Source organism: Vitis vinifera, chromosome 13 (genome assembly GCF_030704535.1).
Source record: "Vitis vinifera cultivar Pinot Noir 40024 chromosome 13, ASM3070453v1".
Taxonomy (NCBI): Eukaryota; Viridiplantae; Streptophyta; class Magnoliopsida; order Vitales; family Vitaceae; genus Vitis; species Vitis vinifera.
Window position 1 is genome coordinate 4,001,830 of NC_081817.1, and position 26,698 is coordinate 4,028,527.

General features: G+C 35.9%; 5 protein-coding genes, 1 long non-coding RNA gene and 2 other non-coding genes across 8 annotated transcripts; 3 read left to right on the forward strand and 5 right to left on the reverse strand.

Annotated features, from left to right (window-relative positions):
• Positions 1-2,515: 2,515 nt before the first annotated feature.
• LOC100854960 (uncharacterized) lies at positions 2,516-3,182 on the forward strand. Its single transcript, XR_787145.3, has 2 exons — positions 2,516-2,833; positions 2,918-3,182. It is a non-coding gene; the product is annotated as an uncharacterized LOC100854960 (long non-coding RNA).
• Positions 3,183-5,011: 1,829 nt separating this feature from the next.
• Positions 5,012-6,083, forward strand: LOC109123761 (uncharacterized). Its single transcript, XM_019224509.2, has 2 exons — positions 5,012-5,570; positions 5,891-6,083. The coding sequence occupies exons 1-2, from the start codon at positions 5,117-5,119 to the stop codon at positions 5,923-5,925; spliced, it is 489 nt and encodes a 162-aa protein (XP_019080054.1). The 5' UTR covers positions 5,012-5,116; the 3' UTR covers positions 5,926-6,083.
• A 6,941-nt stretch (positions 6,084-13,024) lies between these two features.
• Positions 13,025-15,202, forward strand: LOC104881129 (uncharacterized). The gene is made up of 6 exons (XM_010660201.3): positions 13,025-13,358; positions 13,995-14,091; positions 14,241-14,404; positions 14,498-14,573; positions 14,677-14,741; positions 14,877-15,202. Exons 1-5 carry the CDS (start codon positions 13,230-13,232, stop codon positions 14,691-14,693), a joined length of 483 nt encoding a protein of 160 aa, XP_010658503.1. The 5' UTR covers positions 13,025-13,229; the 3' UTR covers positions 14,694-14,741; positions 14,877-15,202.
• Positions 15,203-15,540: 338 nt separating this feature from the next.
• Positions 15,541-17,145, reverse strand: LOC100246108 (putative lipid-transfer protein DIR1). The gene is made up of 2 exons (XM_002281518.5): positions 15,875-17,145; positions 15,541-15,767 (listed from the first exon to the last, which is right to left on the reverse strand). The coding sequence occupies exons 1-2, from the start codon at positions 16,212-16,214 to the stop codon at positions 15,751-15,753; spliced, it is 357 nt and encodes a 118-aa protein (XP_002281554.1). The 5' UTR covers positions 16,215-17,145; the 3' UTR covers positions 15,541-15,750.
• A 465-nt stretch (positions 17,146-17,610) lies between these two features.
• Positions 17,611-18,328, reverse strand: LOC100251250 (uncharacterized). Its single transcript, XM_002281489.4, has one exon. It carries the CDS (start codon positions 18,326-18,328, stop codon positions 17,792-17,794), a length of 537 nt encoding a protein of 178 aa, XP_002281525.1. The 3' UTR covers positions 17,611-17,791.
• A 317-nt stretch (positions 18,329-18,645) lies between these two features.
• On the reverse strand, positions 18,646-18,717 carry TRNAD-GUC (transfer RNA aspartic acid (anticodon GUC)). The gene has a single exon. It is a non-coding gene; the product is annotated as a tRNA-Asp (tRNA).
• Positions 18,718-18,983: 266 nt separating this feature from the next.
• Positions 18,984-19,055, reverse strand: TRNAD-GUC (transfer RNA aspartic acid (anticodon GUC)). Its single transcript has one exon. It is a non-coding gene; the product is annotated as a tRNA-Asp (tRNA).
• A 525-nt stretch (positions 19,056-19,580) lies between these two features.
• Positions 19,581-23,571, reverse strand: LOC100258091 (rop guanine nucleotide exchange factor 5). Its single transcript, XM_010660200.3, has 7 exons — positions 22,831-23,571; positions 22,352-22,468; positions 22,086-22,240; positions 21,217-21,291; positions 20,836-21,126; positions 20,365-20,721; positions 19,581-20,265 (listed from the first exon to the last, which is right to left on the reverse strand). Exons 1-7 carry the CDS (start codon positions 23,126-23,128, stop codon positions 19,768-19,770), a joined length of 1,791 nt encoding a protein of 596 aa, XP_010658502.1. The 5' UTR covers positions 23,129-23,571; the 3' UTR covers positions 19,581-19,767.
• Between the last annotated feature and the right edge of the window lie 3,127 nt (positions 23,572-26,698).

Genomic DNA, 26,698 nt, shown 5'->3' on the forward strand with positions numbered 1-26,698 from the left:
TTTACTTTACTAAAAAATTTTAAATGTATTAATTGAATAAATATTTCACCATCAATTCTTACTTTGTTTCCATTTTGAAAAATAATGTTATGATAAAGAATAACACAATATTTCAAAGTGATCAACTTGATTTAAATTTAAAATTAATTAATTAATTATAAGATGTTATGTTGGTATTCTGTTTTTAGTTTACAAATATCTAACAATTTTAATGCTATCAAATGGTGACCCTTGTTAATATTAGGTTATTGCTTGTGAAGGTAAGATAAAACAAAAAATACTGATAACTATTGTCATGATACTTGGATCTCTTTATCACTCTTATTAGGTTGTTGTAAAGAAGAGTCCGAATAACAATTTTAATAAAATTATTATACGATCACGAAAACATTATTTTTCATCTTATTTCAAGATGGATTATAGTCTTAGCTTTCAAATGTTTCACCTTTTATAAAGTTAAAAAGTTATTGTAAAGAAGAGTTTAAATAAATTCTTCAATAAAATTGTCATTATTATATGATCACAAAGACGTTATTTTTCATCTTATTTTAAGATAGATTTATAGTATCAACTTTTAAATGTTTCAAGGTAAGGTTGCCGCAAAAAAAGAGTTTACATGTTTTTATCAAGAAAATGTTATTCTTTTTTATCTTATTTATTATGATTCATAATTCTAAACTTAATTTATCTTTTTTCTCTTGTCTAATGTCAGGAAAAAAATAAGATTCTATCGATCTAAATTTATGAAAATAAACTTAAATTTCTATCACGTCAAAACGACCTAAAGACTATCTCTAGTCTTCGGCCCCTAACACAATTTAAAATTGATCATTTTCAAGAATCATTTACGTTTACTTTATATATTTCTATCGTTCAGCACCCATTCAAACGACAAACATTAAAGTTCTATTTAAATTATAAAAAAAAATGTTTAGGAAAGGTAAAATATAATAAAAAAGTAAATTATTATTAACCCCATTTACGGTTAATCATGATAACGAATCTTTTACTTTTACTTTATATATAATTGTCTTTCAACACCCTTTGATACGCTAAACTTTAAGGTTCTATTTGGATCACAAAAAATACCGAGGGAACGCAAAATAAAATAAAATAAATATATTTAAATTCACTAATTTGGTTTTCCACGGCTACTTTTTAAAATTCTTCAAAAACTACTCAAATCAAACTACTTTGGAGAAAAAGAAATGCAAGGGGAATAATTTCAGGTCATAGCCAACCCATAGCTCTAGATTGTAGAATATTGAATTGTGAAAGCGATAAAGGAAGGGTATAAACAATGAATTAATTCTTCTTATTCAGGGCCTGAGAATGGAGAATGAAGTGTTCCTATCCTTGACTCAGGAAGTTGCTGGAAAAGTACCAAAAAAACGTGGTGTTACATGGGGTTGTCTTCTTTGATCAATCAGGATAATCCAGCTGTTTTCCTCCATTAACTCCAACTTTCATTTGATGGACATCCTTTCTATAGAATCATGCATGCGTGAGAAAATATGCCCCTACTTTCCAGGACTTCATGTCTTTTGCACCAGACAGCTTACACATTTGTTCTTATCTAATATCGATCTCACAGCCATGGCCTCCAAAACAAGGAAAGGAAAAGAAAATTGAAAATTGTGAGCAAGTTACAGTACCATACAGCACATGCCCATGCCCATTTAGTGCCCATAAAATCATCTTCAGCCCACAACACCCTCTAATCTAAGTTACAATTTCAAAATGATAAATTTATTATCATTCAACAAACCAATCCAAATATAAGAATAGTGTTTGTTTTTTTAATTAATTTTAAATAAAATTTAAGATTAAAGAATGTTTAATAATATTAAGTATTAAATCAATTACTTTTTAGCATTTTATTTTTATTAATTATTAAAAAGTAAAAATTAAATAAATAAATAATAAGACCATGTTCCCTTTTGCTATACAGATTGAGGATCAAGACCAATCCTTATGATTGTATTTTGTTTGTTGATTTTAATAGATTATATCGATTGGTTTCAACAAGTTATTTTTAAGATTAAGGAAAAAAATAATCAAATATTTTAACTTGTTTAATTCAATCAAAAAAATTAAAAAATAAATAAATAATCAGCACCTAGGTTTCGGACAATTTAAAAGCTTCTAGACTCTTAATTACCTATATTAATGAAGAGTTCAGCCCAATTGATCAAAATTAATGAATAAAAGAAACTGGTGAGTTCAATATAAATCAAAATTTTACCAAATTTTAAACCATGATCCTAGCTATATATAGTCTAAAGCGGCTAAGTTGAAAAATCCTAGCATGCAGTACGCAAAATAACTCCAACGATAAGGAATTTCATCATCAAAAATCATCATATGAAGCCAAAAAAAGGGGAATAAACTAAAAAAAGAAAAAGTATAAAACCCAAAAATTCAAGTAAGCATCTTCGAACTTTTCCTTCATTTTGTCACGATGGTGGGGCCTACTGGAAACTTCAAGTGAGGGAAATGCTTAAGCAGCCCCAGCCGTGTCCCATCTCGCCAAAGAGACTTAATGGAGGAGAAAACGCGTGGCAAAACCGCAGTCTCTGGTTCTAGAAGCCACACATCCTTCATCTTTGTTTATATCTTTTATCACATAGACCCAGTTGCATTTTATTAATTACAAATCTCCTTCAAGTTGCCTTTGTGCTTCCCACATAAACAATTTTCACTCTTTTGGTTTCCCAAAAAGGCCGGGAAATGATTCCGCTTAGGAGACTTGAGCTCTTGGCTTTGTTCTTCATTGTTGTTGCCGTTTTTCAATACCCGAGAGCCATGGAGGCCAAGCCTGCATCATTCCAAAGTAAGCCTGTCTCTCTCTTTCTCCCTCTTTCTCTCTCTCTCAACCACAATTCTGATCATGGTATGTGTTTTGGTTTATTTGCAGGGTATTCAAAGGTGTTTAATACACTGGGAGTGGTGTGCAAGTGTTGTGATGGTGAGGGAGGTGAATGCAGAAGCACATGGGAGGGGTCTTGCCCTAAGCTTCAGTGTCTTCCATGGAAATATCACTGATGCATGAATGTTTTTTTATATTTATGGCTTTATAATAATAATAATAATAATAATCTGTGTTATGTGTAATATAATGAGTGAACAATAATTCTGCTGTGTGCAGTACATATATATTGATTTAGCTTTACTTTTGATGATCCCATTTGCATTCAGTTCATTGAGAAGTTGTGTAAGGTAACCGAAATTGGAGTAGTTTATTTTTCTCAATCTACTGTTACTAGCTATGGTGCTCTAGAAGATTCTAGACCACATAGAAAACCTTTGGTGAATACAACATCAATTGGGTCAAAAAATGTAATAATCAATGCTATATTATTATTGAATGGTGACTTTTCTTTTATTACATTTTCAACTTTCTTATAATTGAAGGTTTTAAAAAAAAAAAAAAGGATTAGAATGTGATGTTTATTGAGAGAAGAGGGAGCTTTCACCATTATAATTCTTCTCTATCATTTAATTAATGAATTCTTGAGTCTTGGTGTACTCTATCAACGTAGTATCCATTGAATTATATTAAAATTTTATCTTTTTTTTTTATTTTTACTAATACAGATATGGCCAAAAAAAAAAAAAATAGATGCATTTTGTAAGACCCTTAAACACAAGGAACTTGTGCTATTGTCAACTAAACCTTTAAATGCAAGGTATCCAATCGTCAATAAAAATTTAAGAACGAACAACTAACAAAGAAATTAAAGGTGTATATATACTCTCCGTCATCATGCAAATACGTGAGAACTACTTGGCAACTAGGCTAAGAGTCAAGTCAAGACAAGACAGACCATATGGTTAAGTGTAAGGCTTCTACCAATTTGACCAACTTGTAGATTGCAGAATCCGGGACCATGGTAAGGATTTTCTTTAATTTGGATCATTCAAATGGCAACAACAAATCGACTAAAAGGTTGGCAAAAGCACAAGTTTTATTATCGGGGCTCTTCCATCAATTTCAAGTCACAAATCAGATCTTAATATTCTTTGGCTTTTGGTTGAAGCTCAATATTCAACTGGGACATATTCTTATGTACGGTCACACCTTGAGGACCATGTTGGAAATCAAGCCAGCATCCTCTGTTTACTTCCCTAATTAGTGTAATGTACAGCCTTTATTATAATTGATTTAGGAGTAATTCTAGCAAGGTAGTTTATTCACTTTCCATGTAAGAGTAGTTTATTCACTTCCCATGTAAGAGTTTATTCACTTTCCATGTAAGGGAAATTCCATTCCGGAATTGTCTCATATCCGTAGGCTATTTATTTATGTTTTCATTCATTGTAGAGGCAGGTATCACAAAATGAATTGAGGTGTTCCTCCATATTTTGTCTTCAAATTCTTCATATTTTTCTTCAAATTCTTCATGGTATCAGAGCAAGTTTAATCCTGTCTCATCGTCTTCATCTTTAGTCAGTTTTTTTTTACTCAATTCTATTCTTCTAATTTATGCCTAAATACGGTCCAACCTTTGGAATGGCTACCAACTCATCATCCTCTACTTCTAATATCATCATCTCATCATCTTCATCCTCTCATCAGATGGAAACCTCTCATCTTCCAATCACAGCCCATAAACTGAATGGGCAAAATTATTTGCAATGGTCTCAGTCCATATTAATGTTTATACGGGGAAAGGAGAAAGATGACTACATCACCGGAGCTTCGGCGGCACCAGAAACCACAGCATCAACCTACAAAAAGTGGATAGCAGAAAATAATATGGTCATGTCCTGGCTAGTCAACTCTATGACCGCTGACATTGGTGAAAATTTTCTGTCATTTGATACTGCCAAAGAAATCTGGGACACTGCAAAAGAAACTTTCTCAGACAAGGAAAACACATCTGAAATCATCTAGATTGAAGGCATCCTCCACGATTTGCGTCAAGGGAACCTTACGGTAACTGAATATTTCAATACTCTTACTCGTCTATGGCGTCAACTTGATACGTTTGAGGTTCATAACTGGAATTGTGTTACAGATGGTTTTTTGTATAAAAAGATTGTCGAAGGGAAACGTGTGTTTAAATTTTTGTTAGGTTTGAACAAAAATCTTGATGAAATCAGAGGAAGAATCATGGGAGTAAAACCCCTACCTAGCCTCAGAGAGGCATTCTCTGAAGTCCGTCGCGAAGAAAGTCGGAAAAATCTCATGATGGGATCCCATCAACAACTGAATATGGCAGAAAGCTCGGCTCTTAAGACTCAATTCGCTCCTTTTGACAACTGTCAAAAAATTAAAGGAGGTAGACCTTGGTGTGATCATTGCAAAAAGCCGGGACACTCAAGAGAAACTTGCTGGAAGATTCATGGAAAGCCAGTAGATTGGAAGCCATGTCAACCACTTGAGAAAGAAGGACGAGGCAATCATGTGGCTACCGATGAACAATCGCCACAACCTGAAGCTAGCCCTTTTAATAAGGAGCAAATGGAGATGCTTCAGAAACTACTGTCTCCTCTTTTGTCAGTACAGTCACAAACTGGCTCATCTTCCAACCAGGTCATTGGTTCCGGAACCTTGGCTCACAAAGGTAATTTTTTTAGTGCCTTCACTGCTGGTAAGAAACGTAAAAAACCTTGGATAGTGGACTCAGGAGCATCTGATCATATGACGGGAGATGCGACAATTTTTGATACATATAGCTCATGTCCAAATAATTTAACAGTCCGAATAGCAGATGGTTCACTATCAAAGGTTGCCGGAACAGGTTCAGTTGTGCTATCAAGGGATCTTACTCTCAACTCTGTTCTCCTTGTTCCTAACTTGGACTGTAATCTATTGTCAATTAGTAAACTCACTAAGGAAAAGAGGTGTATTACTAATTTTTCCTCCACTCACTGTGAATTTCAGGATTTGGATTCGGGGAAGACGATTGGCAATGCTGAGGAATGCTCTGGACTCTACATCCTTAAGGAGCGCCACGATCCACAAGAACAACCTCAAATGACAGTTGGTAGTAATTCTTTTTCGGTTTCATGTCAAAATAACGATAGTGCAATTAGGTTGTGGCACTATCGCTTAGGTCATCCAAATGTTATGTATCTCAAGCATTTATATCCTTCATTATTTAATAAAAATTCAAAATCCTTTGAGTGTGAAATCTGTCAATTATCAAAGCAAGTCCGGTCTCATTTTCCCATTCAACCTTATAAAGAGTCTAGTCCATTCTCAATGATTCATAGCTATATCTGGGGTCCGTCAAGAATAAAAAATGTAACTGGTACTAGGTGGTTTGTCTCATTCATAGATGATCACACTAGATTAACTTGGGTATTCCTCATGAAAGAAAAATCTGAAACGAGTCAAATTTTCAAAAATTTTAAAAATATGATTCAGACTCAATTTCAGTCAAAAATACAAATTCTAAAGTCTGATAATGCTAGGGATTATTTCAACTCCATTCTGGGAGAATTTCTAGCACAAGAAGGGATAGTTCACTTAAGTTCATGTGTTGATACCCCACAACAAAACGGAATCGCTGAAAGGAAAAATAGGCATTTGTTAGAGGTGGCTAGATCACTAATGTTCTCCATGAATGTTCCAAAATTATTCTGGGGGCAAGCTGTCCTTACGGCAGCCTACCTCATCAATAGGATGCCGTCTAGGGTACTAAAATTCCAAACACCTTGTCAAACACTCCTAAAATCATTTCCGACTACTCGTCTCATCTCCACCGTCCCACCCAAAATTTTCGGGTGCTCTGTCTTTGTTCATATCAATCAACAACATAGAAGTAAACTTGATCCTAGGTCACTCAAGTGCATCTTTCTTGGGTATTCTTCAAATCAAAAAGGGTATAAGTGTTACTCTCCGGTCACAAGAAAATTCTACAATTCAATGGATGTCACCTTTTTTGAAACCCAGCCTTACTATCCCAAAAACGATATTCAGGGGGAGAATTCAACTCAGGAATATCAATTTTGGGATCTTGAGTCATTCAGTGAGTCACCCATCACCACTGAAAATCACATTCCTTCAAAGTCATTTAATCAACCCGAGTCCATTGTTGACTTGTGGGATAAGGAGCACATCCAAGAGGAAACGGAGGAAAGAGCACTTTCTCAACAAACCCATGAGGCAGAACCGGGTCCTAATCCAAGCAAACTTCCAGGTAACAACGCTCCTGATGGTACTGTTGATTCCGAGTTAGAAAATGATATTCTTAATATGCCCATAGCTTGGAGGAAAGGAATTAGATCATGCACTCAGCATCCCATTGGAAATTTTATTTCTTATGATAAGCTATCACCTACGTTTCGTGCATTCACTTCTAGCATCACAGAGATACAAGTTCCTCAGAATATTCAGGAAGCTTTCAAGTATCCTAAGTGGAAGGCGGCAGTCGATGAGGAAGTTCGGGCGCTGGAAAAGAATGGTACGTGGGAAATTACTGACCTCCCAAGAGGTAAGAAACCAGTTGGGTGTAAGTGGATTTTCACAGTAAAGTACAAGGCAGATGGTAATGTGGACAGGTATAAGGCTCGGTTGGTCGCCAAAGGATTCACCCAATCCTATGGCATTGACTATCAAGAAACTTTTGCTCCAGTTGCCAAGCTCAATACTGTTCGTGTACTTTTATCCTTGGCAGCTAATCTCGATTGGTCGCTTCACCAACTTGATGTGAAGAATGCCTTCCTCAATGGTGACTTAGAGGAAGAAGTTTACATGGACATTCCTGCTGGACTTGAGACGACATCAAATTTCAACAAGGTTTGCAGACTCCGAAAATCCTTGTATGGTCTCAAACAATCTCCCAGGGCCTGGTTTGAACGGTTCACTAAGGTAGTGAAAGGGTACGGATTCGTTCAATGTCAATCCGATCACACATTATTTGTGAAACACTTCCCAGAAGGGAAACTGGCAATTATCATTGTATATGTGGACGACATAATTTTGACAGGTGATCATGAAGAGAAAATTGACTTACTTAAAAAATTGCTGACAAAGGAATTTGAGATCAAGGATCTTGGAAACCTCAAGTACTTTCTCGGAATGGAGATTGCTAGGTCAAAGAAAGGTATAGCAGTCTCACAACGCAAATACGTTCTGGACTTATTGAATGAAACAGGAATGCTAGGATGCAAGCCGGCAGAAACACCTATGGATACAACTGTCAAACTGGAAGAAAGTGATGGAAGTGCGCCAGTTGATAAAGGAAGATATCAACGTCTTGTGGGGAAACTCATCTATCTTTCTCATACAAGGCCAGACATCGGCTTCTCCGTTAGTGTGGTAAGTCAATTCATGAATAATCCAACCGAAAAACACATGACTGCTGTGATCAGAATATTGAGATACCTCAAGATGACACCGGGAAAGGGTCTCTTCTTTCAAAGAACAACAAAGAAAGAGATTGAGATTTTTTTCAGATGCAGATTGGGCAGGTTCAGTGACTGATCGGATATCAACTTCAGGCTATTGTTCATTTGTCTGGGGAAACTTGGTTACATGGCGAAGCAAGAAACAGTCAGTGGTAGCCCGAAGCAGTGCTGAGGCAGAATTTCGTGCTATGGCACAAGGTATCTGCGAGGGAATCTAGTTGAACAGGCTGTTAGAAGAATTACGGGTTCCATTGAAGCATCCCATGGTGTTATACTACGACAATCAAGCTGCCATCAGTATCGCTAAGAATCCGGTTCATCATGATCGAACTAAGCACGTGGAGATAGATCGACACTTTATCAAGGAAAAGATTGAAGAAGGAGTTTTCAAAGTCAGCTACACTCCGACAAACTGTCAAACGGCTGACATTCTCACAAAAGCTCTTGCTCGAGTTAACTTCGAAGATCTGACAGAAAAGCTTGGAATGATCAACATCTACAACGCGGCTTGAGGGGGAGTGTTGGAAATCAAGCCAGCATCCTCTGTTTACTTCCCTAATTAGTGTAATGTACAGCATTTATTATAATTGATTTAGGAGTAATTCTAGCAAGATAGTTTATTCACTTTCCATGTAAGAGTAGTTTATTCACTTCCCATGTAAGAGTTTATTCACTTTCCATGTAAGGGAAATTCCATTCCGGAATTGTCTCATATCCGTAGGCTATTTATTTATGTTTTCATTTATTGTAAAGGCAGGTATCACAAAATGAATTGAGGTGTTCCTCCATATTTTGTCTTCAAATTCTTCATATTTTTCTTCAAATTCTTCAGACCACGTACTGGGGATGGTATCATATCCTGGAATTGGTCGGTGGTGAAATGGGTTTGAATATGTCAATCCATTACAATATTAACTAATGGTGTTTCTGCACTCTTATAAACCTTAAAATTGTTTTAAAGAAGCATGATTTATATCCCTTAATGTTTACCAGAAGAAAAAGGTTCTATGTTTCAGTTTTGCGTGGCTAGCAAGAGAGAGTCACATTCACATGAAATATTGGAGACTTTCATGTTGTAAACGAAGGATGAGTTTCCCTAAAGTGAAGGTGATAGTGTTTGAAAAATGAAGTAAAAACTAAAAAGTCTTTGATGAAGTCATGTCCACCATCACACTTTGTAAAGATCTCGTGAGTTAGATCAATAATCATAGAATTAAACATTTTTAAATTATATCCTGAATGATTTCAATAATATAATTAGATTTTGAATATGAAAATCGAAGTATTGCTTAATGATTTCAATAATATAAGAGTTTGAAGACGGGTTTTTCTTATCTTATTAATTCTTATAAGTGTATTTTGTAATATCTTTAATATTTTTTTAGACTTGAAATCCTCTCAAAATACTTTTAGCTTTCGTTTGATGGATCAAGATTTCGATGAATCAAGATAAAAGCTTTTTTATTATTCTGATTTTAACCTTTATGTCTTTTAAAAAATTCCCTTTTGATTGTAGATAAAGTGGTTTATCTTATCATTCTTGTAATCTTTCTAGCAATCTCTCATACATATCCATATCATGGAAGCTTTTACTGTAAGAGTACTTCAATTATGGCAATTGTCTTTGTTGACTTTAAGGACTTTTTCACTTCTCATCTTTTTATTATAGTTCTAATAGCAATTTGTTAGAGTAATAAGACTAAAAAATGCACAAATAATTAAAAAGAAATACATAATTGTAATAATAATAATTTTATTATCTTCCACTGTTTTTATTCAACTATAATACAATTTTTCATTTTTAGACACGCAGATCCCCCACCTAACAAAATAAAATTTTCTACTAACAAAAATATGAAACCTTGTAAGATTTAGTTAATTAAGTAGAGAATTTAAGAGTTCAATCGATCATGCTTCTAGAAAATATTTATAACATGAAAAGCGCTTTAAAAAAAAAAAGCATTTGATAAAATTTTGAAAGTATTTTTAAAAAAATTAAATTCTGTCCATGATGCTATTTTAAAAATAAAAAATTATTTGATAAGTAATTTTCCTCAAAACACTTTTAAAAGATCCTTCCATTACAAAAATTTATTCTAGAAACTCACTATCAAACACATTTTAATTAAATTTACTATTTAAAATAATAATATTTTAAAGAAGGTGGTTATCATCTTGCCAACACACATCTAGTCACCAGCTTTAATTACCAAAAGTAAAAGGATCTATTAGGTTCCATCTACTTTAGAGTCGCGTTCACATGAGATATTGGAGACTTTGATATTGTAAATAAAGGATGAATTTCCCCGAAGTAAAGGTGATGGAATCAGGAAAATGACATAAAAATGAAAATCAAGGGGTTGCCTCCACAGTACCACACAGCCTTCCATCATATATCAACTTTCCCGCAAGTGAGGAAACTTCACCGCTTTGCATTCTCATCCAACCAACGAATAAAATATCCATGGATGCAATCACCTCGTCATATCATGGAAATGTCAAAGAAAAAGTTAACAAAGTACTGAAAATTTTTGTTAGAGAAACAACTAAAATTATTTTGAATACATTTGAAACCAAATTTAAACATATAGTAAGCAATAATTTATATGTGGATAATGTTGGGATTAAACCTTATGGGCCCACTATAGCTGGTGCTTAGCACTTCCGAGGGGAAGGTCAGAGGCTCAAGACCATGGCCCCTTAATCACACCAATTGTATGGTACCAGGAGAAGGTTGGACATAAGGTTTAGTCCTACTCTCGAATCCTCCAAGGGAGGCCCCTTTGTGGACAAATAGGTAATTAGTGTGATTGAGGGGGCCACGGTCTTGGGCCTCTAGCCTTCCCTAGCTTAAGATCGTGTTTATTTGTTTCAATAAAGGAGGCATCCCCAGGAATTGAACCTAGGACCAAACCTTAAGATCCACCTAAATGTCAATCCTGATACCATCGGGGCAACTTACCCAAATGGTACCAGGATTGACATTTAGGTGGACCTTAAGGTTTGGTCCTAGATTCAATTCCTAGGGACACCTCCTTTATTGGAACAAATAAACAAATTGTGTGATTGAGGGGTCACAGTCCTGAGCCTCTAGTCTTCCCTTCGGGAGTTCTAAGTGTTAGCCATGGTGGGCCCATAAGGCTCAATCCCAACAAATAAGTGCACATAGATGACACTTAGGCAAATTAACTAATTAATCAAAGACATAGATGATATACAATGGTTTTACAAACTCACTATTAAGATGGTAGGTCAAATAAGCTTGGCATATATTATTATCTCATTTTATAATTAAGCTCTTAAGTTAAATTTATGGCTTAACATGATGAAAAGGACCTCACCCATGTTTGCTTTCTCGATTTAGAAGATATTTTATGCATTTCTCCCATTATAAGCCAATGGCGGGGAAATTATTGAGAATCAATAAAATGCATAATATAGTGAAAATAAAGAAAATAAATAGAGGGTACCATGACAAAGAGATACATCCATTGTATTTGTCCCAAGCACCCTGAAAACATGAAAATTGGAGTATATATCCACCTTGTCACAGATTTTTCAATCCATGCTTCCAACCTTATCTAGATGGAACCTTGAACAAAAGGATTTGAAGAACATTACATGTGCCTTAGAATACTGAATCTGTGGCTGAGAATGACGAGAGTTGAGTGAAGATTTTAATTACATGAGCTGGTATATGGAAAGAGAGGCATTAATCCATTGGTCACCCTTAGGCACTCATTAACACAAAGCAAAGTAAGCTAACTTTGCAGTAAAATTTATTGATAAATGGCCATTTAGTCACCTTCAAATTGAAGAGGACTTGATATTTTCCATCAGAGAATCATGCATTGAAACTGTCAACGCTAAAAAGCTCCAAGACTCGAAGCTTATATATATAACTTAATAGGCCAAGTACCATAGAAATTAAATAGGTCCAAAATGGAATGAGTCATCGAGACATTGTGGAGAGCATCGCATCAGCCAATGGCTGTCATCGAATCTTTGTTTACATCATGGACCTCCTCAGGTCATTGTCAAGTCATATTCTTCTCCATTTTTCTTTTTCCTTGTTTCTACAGCTTGATTAAAATTTAAAGGTATAGTCCGTCTCCAAGTGGGGTTTCCAAAACAGGCCAAAACCCAATTAGAAGAACATGAAAATTATTTGAATTTCCATGAACAATCCAGTAAACCGTCAATTGGGGTTGGATAAGAATATCCAACATACAACTACAATGTATATCTTTATTATTGCATGGTATCTTTTCTGATTTTTAAGAGACAAGAGGATGAGGAACACTTGACGGTAAACTGTTTATTGTAACTTTTAGGGCGGCAATGGAGGAAGTGATATATGAGAATAATCTCAAATTGGCATATGACCTTATCCATCTCTCACACAGTGGAATGGGCCAATGCAGGAAAGGTCAAAGATATCTCAAGGACATGCTAGACTCACCCAGAGGAGGACTGTGAGGGAGGGACACGAGGCATGAAGGGGTTGGAGATGGGCAACATGTCTGCTCGGCAGTAAGAGATGCAGCCAGGTGTCAGACACCCAGTTGAGGTGCAGAGAGATAGAGGGCTTTAAATGAAGACACATGGGTGGCATCAATTTGGGCTTATAAATAGCTGAGACAGTCGATTAAAATATATGCTATCTCCACACCTGTGATCTTCACGTGCCCTCTCTTCTGCAGCTCTCTGCTACTGTCCGTTTCTCTATTCAAATCTTATCCCTTTCTCTTTTCTTTTCTTTTCTTTTCGTTTCTTTTTCTTGGTCAGTGGTTGTTGTCTGCCCGTTAAAGCTCTCAATCAAAGTAGTTTTGTTCGTTGGTTGGTAAAGCTGTAGCAATAGTGATAGCATGGAAAACACTAAGCAAGTGGGTTCATCTTCTTCCATCACTTCGGACCTTTTTGGTCCAAAGGACTCCTCTTCTTCTTCTTCGTTATCCTCCGGCCTCTTTGGCTCCATTTTTCAGCCGCCATCCTCGGTATTGTTTCTTCTGCAACCTGTTTTACTGCATTTTCTTGTGTGTAATGTTCCTTTTTGTTGGGATTTTTAATATTTTCTGGTTAGTTGTGCTTTTGGTTCTTTGATATCCGGTATGTATTCATAGCCCTGTTGATAACTACATTAACTTATCCGCAAGGGTGAGAGCAGAGCAGTGTTCTAATTGAACAATTAGAAAGAAAAAAAAAATAGAAAGGGAAACTTAAAAGCTGATTTGGTTTACCAGTATTCAGATATCAGTTTTATTTTCTCTTTATGGCATCTGTTTGGACTTCAATGTTATATGATACGAGAAACAATACAAAATGGCTTGTTCAATGGTATTCTCTTGAGTTTGAAACAACTATTCTCTGATTTTGATGGGTTATGATTAATGGAGCAAGAACATGATGGATAATTGGACAATGTAGGCTCATCTTGAAATACAGGTAAGTGCTCAGAATGGACAAAGGCAGCACTTGGGATTGTTATGTTACAGTATTCTAATGTACATCTTTAGCTCTCTATATGTTGATCACTGACCTCTAGCTGGGTTTTAACTGGGGTTGATGATTAATATGGGAATATTTTCCTAGATTATGTGGCAGGTTCTGAATCTTCCCTGCTCTGATTTCAGGTACCGGGGAGGAACTCTTCACACACTGGAAATATAGGATCATTTAGGAAGCAGGGTTCAGGAAATCAAGTTGGGAATGGCAAGCATGGAACGCCAGGTTTGTGATCATATTTGCATGCTACTGAAAAAAAACAAAAAAAAGACATTTTTTTAGCTTTTAGTCGCGGCCCTATTGATAACTCTACTTTGACCTTTAGCTTTGTATTCTGGACAAAATTGTGACATCTAAATCTGTATTCTTCTCAGATAACATAACTCAAATCTGCAGTGGTGAAAGCAGCAAGGACAGGGGTTCCATTTACCATAATGAAACTGTAGAGCCATGCTATTTCAGCTCATCAATCTACTATGGTGGACAAGAAGTTTATTCTCCAAACGCCCGGAACACAGAGTCTCATCCTATAGTGACTGTAGCCCTCTACACCATCAACTGAACATTATGCAGCTTCATCTGTCAATTTATGACTGAAGTGGTTTTCTTTCTTGTTTTTTAACTTCAACAGATGAAGAAAGATGGGGGAGAAGATGATCTGAACGGAAGCAATTCAAACAGTGCTTCAAGAGGAAATTGGTGGCAGGGTATGAATCTGTGATTGTTGTGGATTTAGACAGAAAGCTATTCATTTATCTTTAGGTTGCCATAGCTTTCAGATGCCAACATCTTTAAATTCTGTCTCTGCAGGGTCACTTTATTACTAAAACTTTGCCTTTGATGCATGCACGTGAAAGGCTTACCTGCAAACTAAGGTACTTGAGTCAGACCTTACCTTTTGTGTGTAGCCATTTGCTCCATTTACTAAGAATGGTACTATTCTTGTGAATCTTATCACGTTGATATGCTAAATCCAGTTGACTAATTGGTGCCTCTTGTCCCCATTGCAGGGAAGGTTTCACTATCATCTACTACAATATTATGGAATACAAGGTAGTAATATAGTTAAGTCAACACGGCCAGGACTCGCAATGCTACGAGTGGTTTCTTTTGGTTTCTTTTCTTTTAGTATCTTCCAGCTTTAGTCAATCTGAGCAAAGTCTTCTATGTAAGCTGATTTTGTCTAATGTCGAACACTGTTTCTTGTATACAAAGCTTCTTGTTGCTGAACAGTGTTTCTGGCTTTCAGCCACCTGCATGTGCCACTACCATGGAAGGATGTGCTCTGTTCTCTAAATCAATAAATAAGAATGATGTTTTCATAGTTGGTATCAAACCCTATGTCCAATGACCTCTGCTATTAATCCAAATTTACATGATGATTAGATCAAACCAACTGAACAGCCCATGAGCCTTGAATATCCATGGAGCCAAAAGGATTTCAAGGCTGCCATTGACCTAGCTCATCACACCTGCAGAAGTCACAGCTTCTTATAAGTAGAGGGTTAATTTTGAGGGCCTTTGTCCTTTTATGGGAATGGGGTCTCTTCAGCCTATTTTTCAGCGAGTTATAATAAAATCATAAACTTTAATGTACTAATTTTATACTGATTCAGAAAAGGCTGGACATGCACTGGGTAGTCTTGCACTAACCTGCACTCAAAACAAACTGAATACCCCCCTCAGGGAAGAAGATGCATTCTTTATTATAACAAACACATTATTTATTATCCAACATCATAAAACACGATAATTTATTTATCACACATTTTTTGCCTGTTGCGGCTAGATGGACTAGCAACAGGAGCACAAACTCTAGCACACTGTTACTACTAAGAGCAGGTACTTCATATTTCATTAGAACCGTGAATCTACCTTCAGGGTTCAAGGCAGAGTATAAGCTGCAAGACAAGAGGAACAGTATTAGCTGGGGGGGAAGGCAATAACAAAAAGAGGGAAAAGAATTAACTAGCAAACACTAATGGTAATGTTATAAATGGAAACAGACCTCCACACTTGTAACCCACTGGACGATCAGCAAGGTTGCAACGCTTGGGAATGGTCACAGCAACTTCTGGCTTGATTCCAGAGCTTTTAGCTGTATTAGAAAGCATGACAGCACAAAGGCAGTCTGGGTTCTGGCCGATCTTCTTCACCTGAAGACAGCAGCTCTTGGAAGGGGCAGCTTTCTCATTTTGTGCTGCAGCTTCACAAGGAGCCAGCTTCCAAGCTTCTGTGTCTGGGGAAGCATTCCCACATTCACCAGCTGCATCAACTCCTTTGAACCCAGTGATGCCCAGAACCACAAGAAGAACCAGAAAACCAACATATTTCTTTTGCAATGCCATTTCTCCACTGGCTATGTGTTAAACTTCTCAACTCCTTGGGCTTCTTATACTGAAACAAGGAGCTCAAAATGTGCTTACACATGAAATCCACAACTCATAGTGGAAGTAGCACTAAAGGAAACTCATTTTATTTAGTGCACACCTACTCCTCCGCATTCAAATGAGGTTAATCTGCCCACTTTAAGCTAATGAAGCTCAGTGCCTAGTAAAGTTACCACTAGTATTCCATTACCTTTTCTTATCATTGAAGATACAAAAGAAGAGTTTTCCATGACCAACTGACAGCACAGCAGTTCACAATTTCAATCCTTACTCTTATTTTTCCAAAACACCATCAAAAGCTCTCTCAATGGAAACTACCCTCAAAATACCAGAAAAGTATTTCTCAAACCTATGTATAATTTCACAGAGCATGAAAAGCTCAGTATAGGGAAATATCTATAGCATTCTGAACATTACCCATTGCATTCTCTATCAGCCCAACATTCTCCACTAAAGTCAAGGAAAAGAAGAATGACAGTGATACAATGGTGGATTTTGCTCCTATTTTTTGTACACCTTAACCCTTCAGTGCAACAAAGGTATCCTATCCTAGGAAACTTTCTTAGACAAGCCTAACATTTCTCCAGAGTAATGGGAGGGCTTTTGTTAAAGCTTGTTGGTATGCTGGGTTTGCAACAAGCCCATCATTGGCAAAAGAGAGAAAAACCTGAAGCCAGAGCTGGTCCAATCTTCCAATGATAAGACAAATTTAAATTCAAAATTTAGAAGACTACCCATCTCTCTTCCTAAAACAGAGATGATAAGCAGCAGGTGTTTCAAATCAGCTGAGAATGAGGAACCCATATCCCATATGCATTGAAATAAAACAAATCAAGCACTAGAGGTAATCATAGATGATCAATAATCAGTAAAGGACCACAGCACAGCTACAGGGCATCCCCTTGTGGGTGCTAAACTTGAATTGGAAAGAAATGCAGTATTTCATAATTGAATTACATAAGAGTCCTTTTGGGAAAGGCTCAATGAAAAACATTTCTGGTAAATCAGGTGTTTATACCATGTCTCCATTTGGAAAAGCATATAGTGGCATCACTCAAAGGAAATAAAGAAGCAGAATCAACAAAGATACTTGAATTATTTCCCCTGCAGCAATCCTTCATCTTCAACACATGGATTTGCATTCAATTCTCCCGAGTATATGCTTGAACAGGAATCACACAAGGCTAGATTGATACAATAGAAACCTCTGGTAAAATGCCCGTAACCCAGCAGATTTATTCTCATGATAATAAAGTCAAATTAAACCAAATTTTTTGCCAAAATTATCGAATCCAAAAGTTCAATGGGCGTTCTTCTTAGCAAGAATTATTGCAGTAGGATAATGGCTAGAGGATTTGAAAGGCATTATGGCATTAAGATTTCCAAGTATTATCACTCATGGATTCAAAACTCCAGTAAATTTCCACTAAACTCTGATGCAAACAAACTCACATTCATAAATACAAATTACAACAACTAGTCTTGATACTTTCAGCACCAACAAAAACGCTGTCGTTTCACAAGTGCCCACTTCCCTAGCTAATAAAAGCATACACAACAATGCAAGTATAGATGAGAAGACCGATGGGAACAAATATCACCAGAGGCACCACAGCAGCCAAGGTCTGAGGGCTTCCACAAGCCAAAGTCCCAAGCTTGATCTGGACCATATTCACCAGGGCCATCATCAGGCAGGCGCACCCACAAAGAGAGCCGACGGCAGAAACTAGCATGCTGATCCGGAGAGCAGTCTCATTAACGTGGGCGAGCAGAACGGTCTTGTACATCTCGCGGCTCATGGCGATTCGAATGGCTTGCTTGATACCCAAAGCGATGAGGCTGGAGAAGAGGAAAGAACTGAAGGAGTAGACGTGGAAGGAGACGAGGTCTTGGGCCATGCGGGAGGTGGGGTTGCAGCGAGGGTCAGTGATGAGGCTGTTGCTGGAGTCGTAGGGGTCCCAGGCGAGGCCGATGAAGACTGCTAGCGTGAAGAGGGAGTTCACGTTCACGATGCCGTCGATGGCGGTTATTTGGATGCAGGTGCCAATTTTCACTCGACGGGAGTCATCCATGTCCGGCGGATCCGAGGGTGGACGATGGATCGGGTTCAGGTGGGAAGATCTTAAAAAGATCTTTAAACCTAAAACAAAAGCGTTACGGTTGTTGCAGTTGCTTTTGCAGCGACGAAGGGAAAGGTGCGTCTTATTAGACCAAAAAGTAATGACCTCTATTCATATGGAGCAAAGCCTGCTGGGCCTAATACTGACTTGGGTCATATTTTGGGCCCAAAAAGCAATGACCTTATTCATATGGGCCTAGTCCTGACTTGGGTTGTATTTTGGGCCGAAAAAAGATGAAAAAGAGTACAACCCAAAAAAAATTCAAAACACGCCGTTGCCGGGGATCGAACCCGGGTCACCCGCGTGACAGGCGGGAATACTCACCACTATACTACAACGACCTAGTGTTTGTTCGGATGTCTAGTTAATAGTATAAAACAGATGACCTTATTCACATGGACCTTATCCTGCCCTGGGTTGCATTTTGGGCCCAAAAAATATAAAAAAAACCCACCGTTGCCGGAGATCGAACCCGGTCACCCGGGTGTACTACAACAACTGAATATTTAGCCATGAGCCTAGTTAGACTCCAAAAAAATTAACCCTATTCATTTGGGCCTAATCCTGCCTGGGTTGCATTTTGGGCCCATAAAACAATTAAAAAAATCGCCGTTGCCGGGGATCGAACCCGGGTCACCTGCGTGACAGGCAGGTATACTCACCACTATACTACAACGACTTGAGGCTAGAGCGTGCTTTTATCCGTAATTATTGTGATGCAAACCTTCCTCTCTTCTACTACCAAGGATATTGACGTGGGTGCTTGGACTAATGAACAGCTTCACTATGTAAACTAGTGGTACAACTTGGAACAAGTGAAGAAAAAACTTACAGTTGAATTCGGGTCTGACTCAAGTGAAAACCCACTCACATTCTAAGCAAATGGTGTCTGATTGAATCATGATGTCACCTTCTTTCTCATGGATAATTTAAAGAACTCAACATTGGAGATGCATTTCTGATTACATTCCCATCTATTCAACAATTTCTTAAGATTATTCTAGCGTGGCCTGGATTGATTTTGAACATGGCAACAGAAAGATTTAGGTATTAACCTTTTTAATTAAATAAAAATTTTATTAAAATTGTTCTGGGCATTTGGTCTAGTGGTATGATTCTCGCTTAGGGTGCGAGAGGTCCCGAGTTCATTCTCGGAATGCCCCTCTATATTTTCTTTTGACAGGAAGGAAAATAAGATTTTAAGTTTTGATAAATCAATCTCTATATCATATTGTGTTGCAGCTACATCCACATATAAATACAACGTGAATCCAAATATCCTCTTATCATACCACTACCAAACATCAATCATAATGGGTTACAACGAGAGTTTTGTATGACAAATTTTCCTACTCTTCAGTTAGCTTTCTTCTTCCTTTGTCAGAAAACCCTTAATGCTGCAGCCTCAACTTAGCCTGGTGAGTTACTGACTCCTTTTTATGCTGCATATTTTTTGTCTCAGTTCGAGTTGCAGGCGCTTCAACAACAATTGTGCTTGTTAACCCCCCTTCTGTGGGATTCCCACTGTTTTTTGTTTTTGTCTCAACACCAAGATAATTATTCAGGACCCTCTTCACTCCAAAACCGCGACGGGGAGGCTTGTTGTGAAGAAAAGGAGTTCTCTCCCCCCTTGCAGGGCTAATCAGTGGTGCGGGTGACCGGCTCAGTGTGGTCAAAGCTGTTTTCTGTGGAGTGCTCGAGACGGGCACTGAATATGGAATTGAGACCCTCTTATGAGCAATGACACTGACTGTAGGAACTGATGAATGCTTATCTGACTGCTTATTTAGGTCATCAACATATAATAGATCATCAATACGAGCCACAATGTTAAATGCCAGGCTTTCCAAAACTCTTGAGTAGCTTTCCAGAATGGATTTCCCCACATCCTGAAAAGACAAAAACAATTTGTCAGAGTGACAAATAGAGGAAAAGGAAATGCATCTCCAAGAACAAACAGAAGACAATCCGTGGAGGAGAATTTGAACCTTGTTGCACTGGATTTTGCTGGTATCCAAAGTAGTTTGTGTAAGACCAGGGAAACGCTGCTTCAAGGAGAGGAAGAGGCTTTCAGCTCTTTCTGCAAGCAATTCCCTCTTATCTCCATCAACCATTAGATCCTTGACCATCTCCCATGACGATTTTGCAGTGGAGCGGTTTGGATTGGTCATTGGTTTGTGGTGAGTTCTACGACGCCATACATATATTGAAGCTTCAACGCGGTTTGCAATCTCTAAAGCAACATGCTCAGAGGACAGGTCAAGGCAATCAAGCAGGCACTCTGAGGAGAATTGATCTGATGTAATATACCGATAAATAATGTCCCCTAGACAAGCTCTCCCATTCTGCAAATGAACAAAACATAAAAAAATAGTTCAAACACCATATCTCATCTTTGTGTGATGATAATTCATAATTTTGTGAATGTGCAGAAAAACAGAAAGCTTGAGGCTTCATACCTTTGGAAGAGCTTCCAAAAATGACTCAGGAACTTCCATTTCAGCTAAAGCATTGCTGTTTATGGCCATTGCAGCTTTTAATATTTGATTTGCACTCTCACGTTTGTGATTCAACTGCTTCCTCGAATTTTCAGAGAGGCCGCCAGGAGGGACACGTGGTACTGGAAGCCACCATTTCTCCTCTTGCCGCTGAATAGGTTTGCGGAAAGAGGCCGACCCATCAGTCTCAGGGGCTATAATACCTTGATCTACATACCAAAACTCTGTATTTGTGAAGCCATCTAATATCTCCTGAAGTGGACATAGAAAATGTTACTATTTTAGAATTACTTCTCACAATCAAATATAATGAACTTAGAAACAAGCAATGTTGAATCTTACAAGAAGCATGTTATCGAGTTTACGCAGAGCTGGGAGATTGATAAAAATATCCGATCGTGGTCTGCAAGTCATTACCTGAATGACAAATATAAAACCAATAGTGAAAAGACTGAGTAAAAATAAAACTTCTTTTGACCTTCATTCACAAGTAAATGAGGTATCACTCTCTGGAAAATCCTAATCAATTTAAGATTTGAACGAATTGGGAGTGATTGGCAATGAATTCTAAGACAAATTCCAGGTAGCATTCAAAATAAAGATACACAAGTGGAAAGTGAAGAATAAGAACTTGAGAAAATATAGACAGCATTTAGATTGGATATCTCAAATCCAAACAATATACTTGTAAATAACCTCTAATGCAAACTTGTAATTTCAAAAAAAAAACAAGAAGAAGAAGAAGAAGAAGAATCTGTGGGCTACTGTAAACACCCAAATCTGTGGATTTGTAAAACAATGGCAGAGGTGTTATTTGGAAATTCACATCACATGTGAATTGAATTCAAATCCCAACTTCAAATCCAGGTCTCCAAACACGTCCTTATATAAACCTCAAATGGGGTTCGGTTAAATTTATTGCATCTCACATGTGCCATCTCTCAGATTTGGCTGCAGAGAAAATGGACACAATGAACTTTTCGAACCTGGTTTCTTTTGATTCAGCTGAGAAACTCAACAAAACCAAATAGTTGAATTATGATTAGTTTGGCAGAGGCTTTACCATTCCCAAGTAAAAAATAAAAAGCAACGATTCCTAAGGTCAAAATTCTAATTTATTTTCCTGCATTTTCTTAGCAATCAAAAGGAAAAATATTTCAAGAACATTTATACACCAAGAACAGGATTTACGGGATTAGACTTGAAATTACCTCAAGTTTGCTGCCATCAGGGAATGTTTGCCAAGAGGGTATTAATTGGACAATGTGGTCACTAACACAAAGGAGCAACTCCATTTCTCTTCGCCACATGGATTTCTTCTCAGGGGGCAAGGGCTCTAATCTCCACAGTTGCCCAAAAATGGTAGCTATAGATGACATGGAATAATGGAAATGAAATGAATTGCAATTAAAAAGCCAAAAAAAAAAGACTAATTAACTGAAAAACAAAGCCTTAGAATGAGAGAGAGAAAACACACCGCAAAGATTGGTGATAGCATTTGAAATGGCCAAAGCTGTACAAACCCCTTTTCCAGACCCTGACATGTCTTCACCAAGCAACAGTTTCGAAAACCTCTCCTTCATCATCTCAATCTCTGTTTCATTTTTTTTATTTTTTAAGACAAAGAAAATATAACTAAATTACAAAACCGCTAATGAGTATGAATCGGCAGACCTCAAACAGGATCTATCTGAAATGGAGAAAAATAAATGAGATAAAACAAAATAATAGCACTGATTGGTTGTAGGGAAAAAAAGAAATTTTTGAATCTTACGTTCTATGCTACTTTGGTTTAGTATTTTTTTTTTTTCTCCTGTTAAAAATAACGGAAAACTGTAGGCTTAAAATTTGAACTTCTTTTGTTTACCTACAGTTTCTCAACAACCAAACAGCTCAGAAGGAAAAAAAAAACAGAAAAAACAAAAAAAAAAAAAAAAAAGGCACACTATTTCTAACCTGAAACCTTTGAACCAAGTTGCTTGACCTTGGAATCATTCAAATGGGATTTCGTTTCATCTTCACTGACATCAGAAACTGAGCTTTTACGCACCTCAGCCTTCCTAATAGGCCAACCCAACAGAGTCGGTGAAGACGGCTCTTTAGCCCTGACTTCATCTCTCTGAAAATCAGAGCTGGATCTACTGGAACTGCTGGAATCAGTGACCGATTCAGTCCCAACCCCACTCGCATCAGAAGATTCAAATCCATCTTTTCCCTTTTCAAATCCTCCACTGTTCTTCACCGAACTTTCCATCCCAACTTTTTTTTTTTCGAAAAAAAAAAAGAAGTTTTAAGACCCAAAAGAGAGTAGCTCAAGATTCTTCAGAAGATGTGGGTTTCTTGTTGAGTTTTCAGTAAAGAAGACGACATTTCTGGAGCCCCAGCTCCAACACGACGTGATTGTGGTGGTGAATTAAAGAGAAAAAACCAGAGAAATTTGCAGAGGGGTTTTATGGGGAGAATGGGATGGAATATTTATATGGTGGAAGTGTAGTTCAGCCACGATTGCAAGAGGTTGCTCCAAAAGCCTCCGACACATGATCTTTCAGGAAACATCAATGGCACTCTCTCTCTCTCTCTCTCTCTCTTCCCTCTTCTCTCTCTGAATTTTGATTTCAAGTTTAAAGGGTAACTGCCGATTGCCAGATGCCAACGTCTCTCTATCTCTCTATCGCTCTCTCTCTCTCTCTCTCTCTCTCTCTATCTCCCAAACCATTTCAAAATTCTAATATAAAATAATGCCAATGTAGCCGTAGACCAGGACGGATATGTCCAATTTTACGTTTTTACCCCCACATACTATTTTAAATTACGAAACTGGCTTTTAAACTGTAGGATTTAACTTGTTAGTTATATTATTTACTAAATAATAAAATGTAATCATTGTCTTACTAAAGTTGGTTGTTTTTAATCAAGATGGTCTGAAGTAAATTAAAATAATGGCAAGTATCACCACCCCCAACCCTCCACTGCCATGATTTGAAATTCTTTTAAATTATTATTTCGAACAAACTTTCTTCTCACAAATTCATATCTTCACATTAACTTTCAAATAATCATACAAAGTCCAACTCACATTCCAATATTATTTCAATTTTGTTTCGGATTTGAAAGTGAAAGTTGGTATTATAAAAAATAAAAAAAATAAAATTAATATTATAAAAAGGTTTTATTAAACGTGGGATAACTTCTCCCATAAGATATAATACAGCAAGGCTCTTCTAAAATGTATTTATAAAAAAAATTAAATAATAAATTTTGTAATAAAATCACTATAGAAGCTTCCCTGTAGCTTATAAAAATGAGTTCAATCCAAACAAAGATTTCCAAAACCACAAATTGAATTTGAATTCAATCCGATACAAATGATATTGCCAAGTTATAAGCTTAATTTAGTATCCTATTGAGTGTTTGATAAATCAATTTAATAACTTAAAAGGATTTACTAACTTAATTTAAGTCATTAAAAATTAAGTTTACTTGGTTAAATAATTTAATGATTTGAATTAAAATAACTTTAAGTAATAAGTAAAAATAATTAACTTAGGTAGTGTTTGTTTTTTTACTTAATTTTAAATAAAACTTTAATGCTTAATAATGTTAAATATTAGGTTGTTTGTTTTTGTAGTATTTTATTTCTATTAAATATTAAAAAGTAAAAAAAAATCAATATATTATTTTTTTCTATTTAAAAAAAGTTATATATTTTGGTTTTTTCTATTTAGTAAAAAGTTTATAATAAGTCATGAAAAAATAGAAAAATAAATAATCTAAATTCTAAAAACAAATTGCTTTCAGTAAAAAAGTCAAAAAAACAAACACCACCTTAGTTTTAAATCTACATCTCTATTTTACCTCCCTCATTTTTATTAGCTACCTCTATAATCTCCTTTACTACTTTGTAACCTCCGTTGTTACTCGACTTCCTTTGTCATAGTTATAATTTATGAAAATAAAAATGTCAATTTAATTATTTTAAATTAATTTTATCAAACAATTTTAATACTTAAAGTAAGAATTAAGTAGTAAATTTTAAGTTAATAATTTAAGTATAATTTAACTTAAATTCAGCTTAAATTATTAAGAAATAAATATTAAGTTTTATCAAACACTCCGTAAGAATATCATTTTTGTATTTATTAAAAAATATATCATCTATTAATCAAATAATGTCATCTATATAGACAATCTCATGGTTTTATATTCGAGTCCAAAGGATTTTATTATTTTATACCTTAATCTTATTTTTTATATATTAGTATGATTTATATATATCTCATGACTCATATTTTACCATATATCTTTAACGGACTAAATTTAAATGTGACGGGTATCAAATTACAAAGTGGTGGACCATTAGTTTTTGGAACAAAATGATTATTTAAAAAAAGAACTTTGAAATAATTCTCAATTTGATCCTTTTTTTTAACACATGAATGGTTACATGGATAGACTCTTTTATTTATATGATCCTAAGATTCTTGAGAGAAATCAACAATAGCTCATGGTGGCATTTTTCAATTATCTTGAGAATTACAACTTGTGACTGTATTTTTTGAATCGTCTTTATAACCATAGCTATTGTGTTTCTATTATGTATATATATATATATATATATATATATATATATATATATATATATATATATGTGTGTGTAAAAATTAGTTTAAGAAATTTAAGGTTTATTGATTAACTGTTTTTTAAAACAGTTTTTTATTTTTTATAACAAAAAGAAAAAAGAAAAAAAAACCGAAAACCAAAGAATAAAAAAATCTTTTTTGCTTTTAAAAATAAAAAACAAAGTGTTTAAAAAAAAAAAGATTTTTGCTTGTTTTGTTTATGATTGTTTTAAAAGTAATTATACAAGTATGAAGAATAATTAAAAAAAAAATATAATTATTTTAAAATATATTTAAAAACATAAAATGAGTTTCTAAAAAGATATTTATTTTATAAAATATTGGAGAATAATTTTTAAAAATTAATTTTAAACACAATTTTTTAAAACTATTTTCAAAACATTGTTTCTCATAGGGAGGGTAGATTGAGTTAGATTTTTTTTTTTTCCCTTTAAAAAGAAAAGAGAAGATAAAAAAGAAAACAAAAAACAAAAAAATGTCCTACAATAGCCCAAAACTCAAGGACCACCCTAGAAAAAAGACGAAGGCAAGGCTAAAGGGAAATCATCATCCCATTGTACTAGAATTCTCTCACTAGCATGGTGTGCAATTGGCATCTAATGTAGAGTACATTTTATTTTTTCCAATCTTGAATGGAGTGGTGCAAAAATTGAATGATATCGTTGGAAGAAGCAGGTGAAAAATTAGGTGTTGCTACTCCACATATTCAACTACTAGACACCCCACATTGATGATAACTTGAATGGTCCATCTAAAAAGCTATTAGCTTCATTATACATGTCTATGCTTTAATTGGGTCTCTCGGGCAGCCTCAAAGGCTCAACCCCCTCACAAGTCACAACACCATTATTGTAATTACCAATTTCTAGACAAGTGAGACTTGTGCTTTGTCCCAAGGGACACAAATACTCATACTCATTTCCCAAGATCATGGGATAAAGCCTAGCAACCAGCCATGGGTCAACTTTTATTTTGGATGTAGATTATGGTCCATTTCAGGTATAAAAACGTACCCCATGGTGGCTTGTCATTGTAATGTCCATCTCAATCTCCGTAGTTCAACAAATGTAACGAAAAGTACTTAATTAAGTACTTTAATAAGGTTGAGATTTCCTTTAAATTGTCCCATTCTCAAGGTTCAAGAATTTGGGTTATGGATCATAAAGCTTAATTTAGTTCAATTT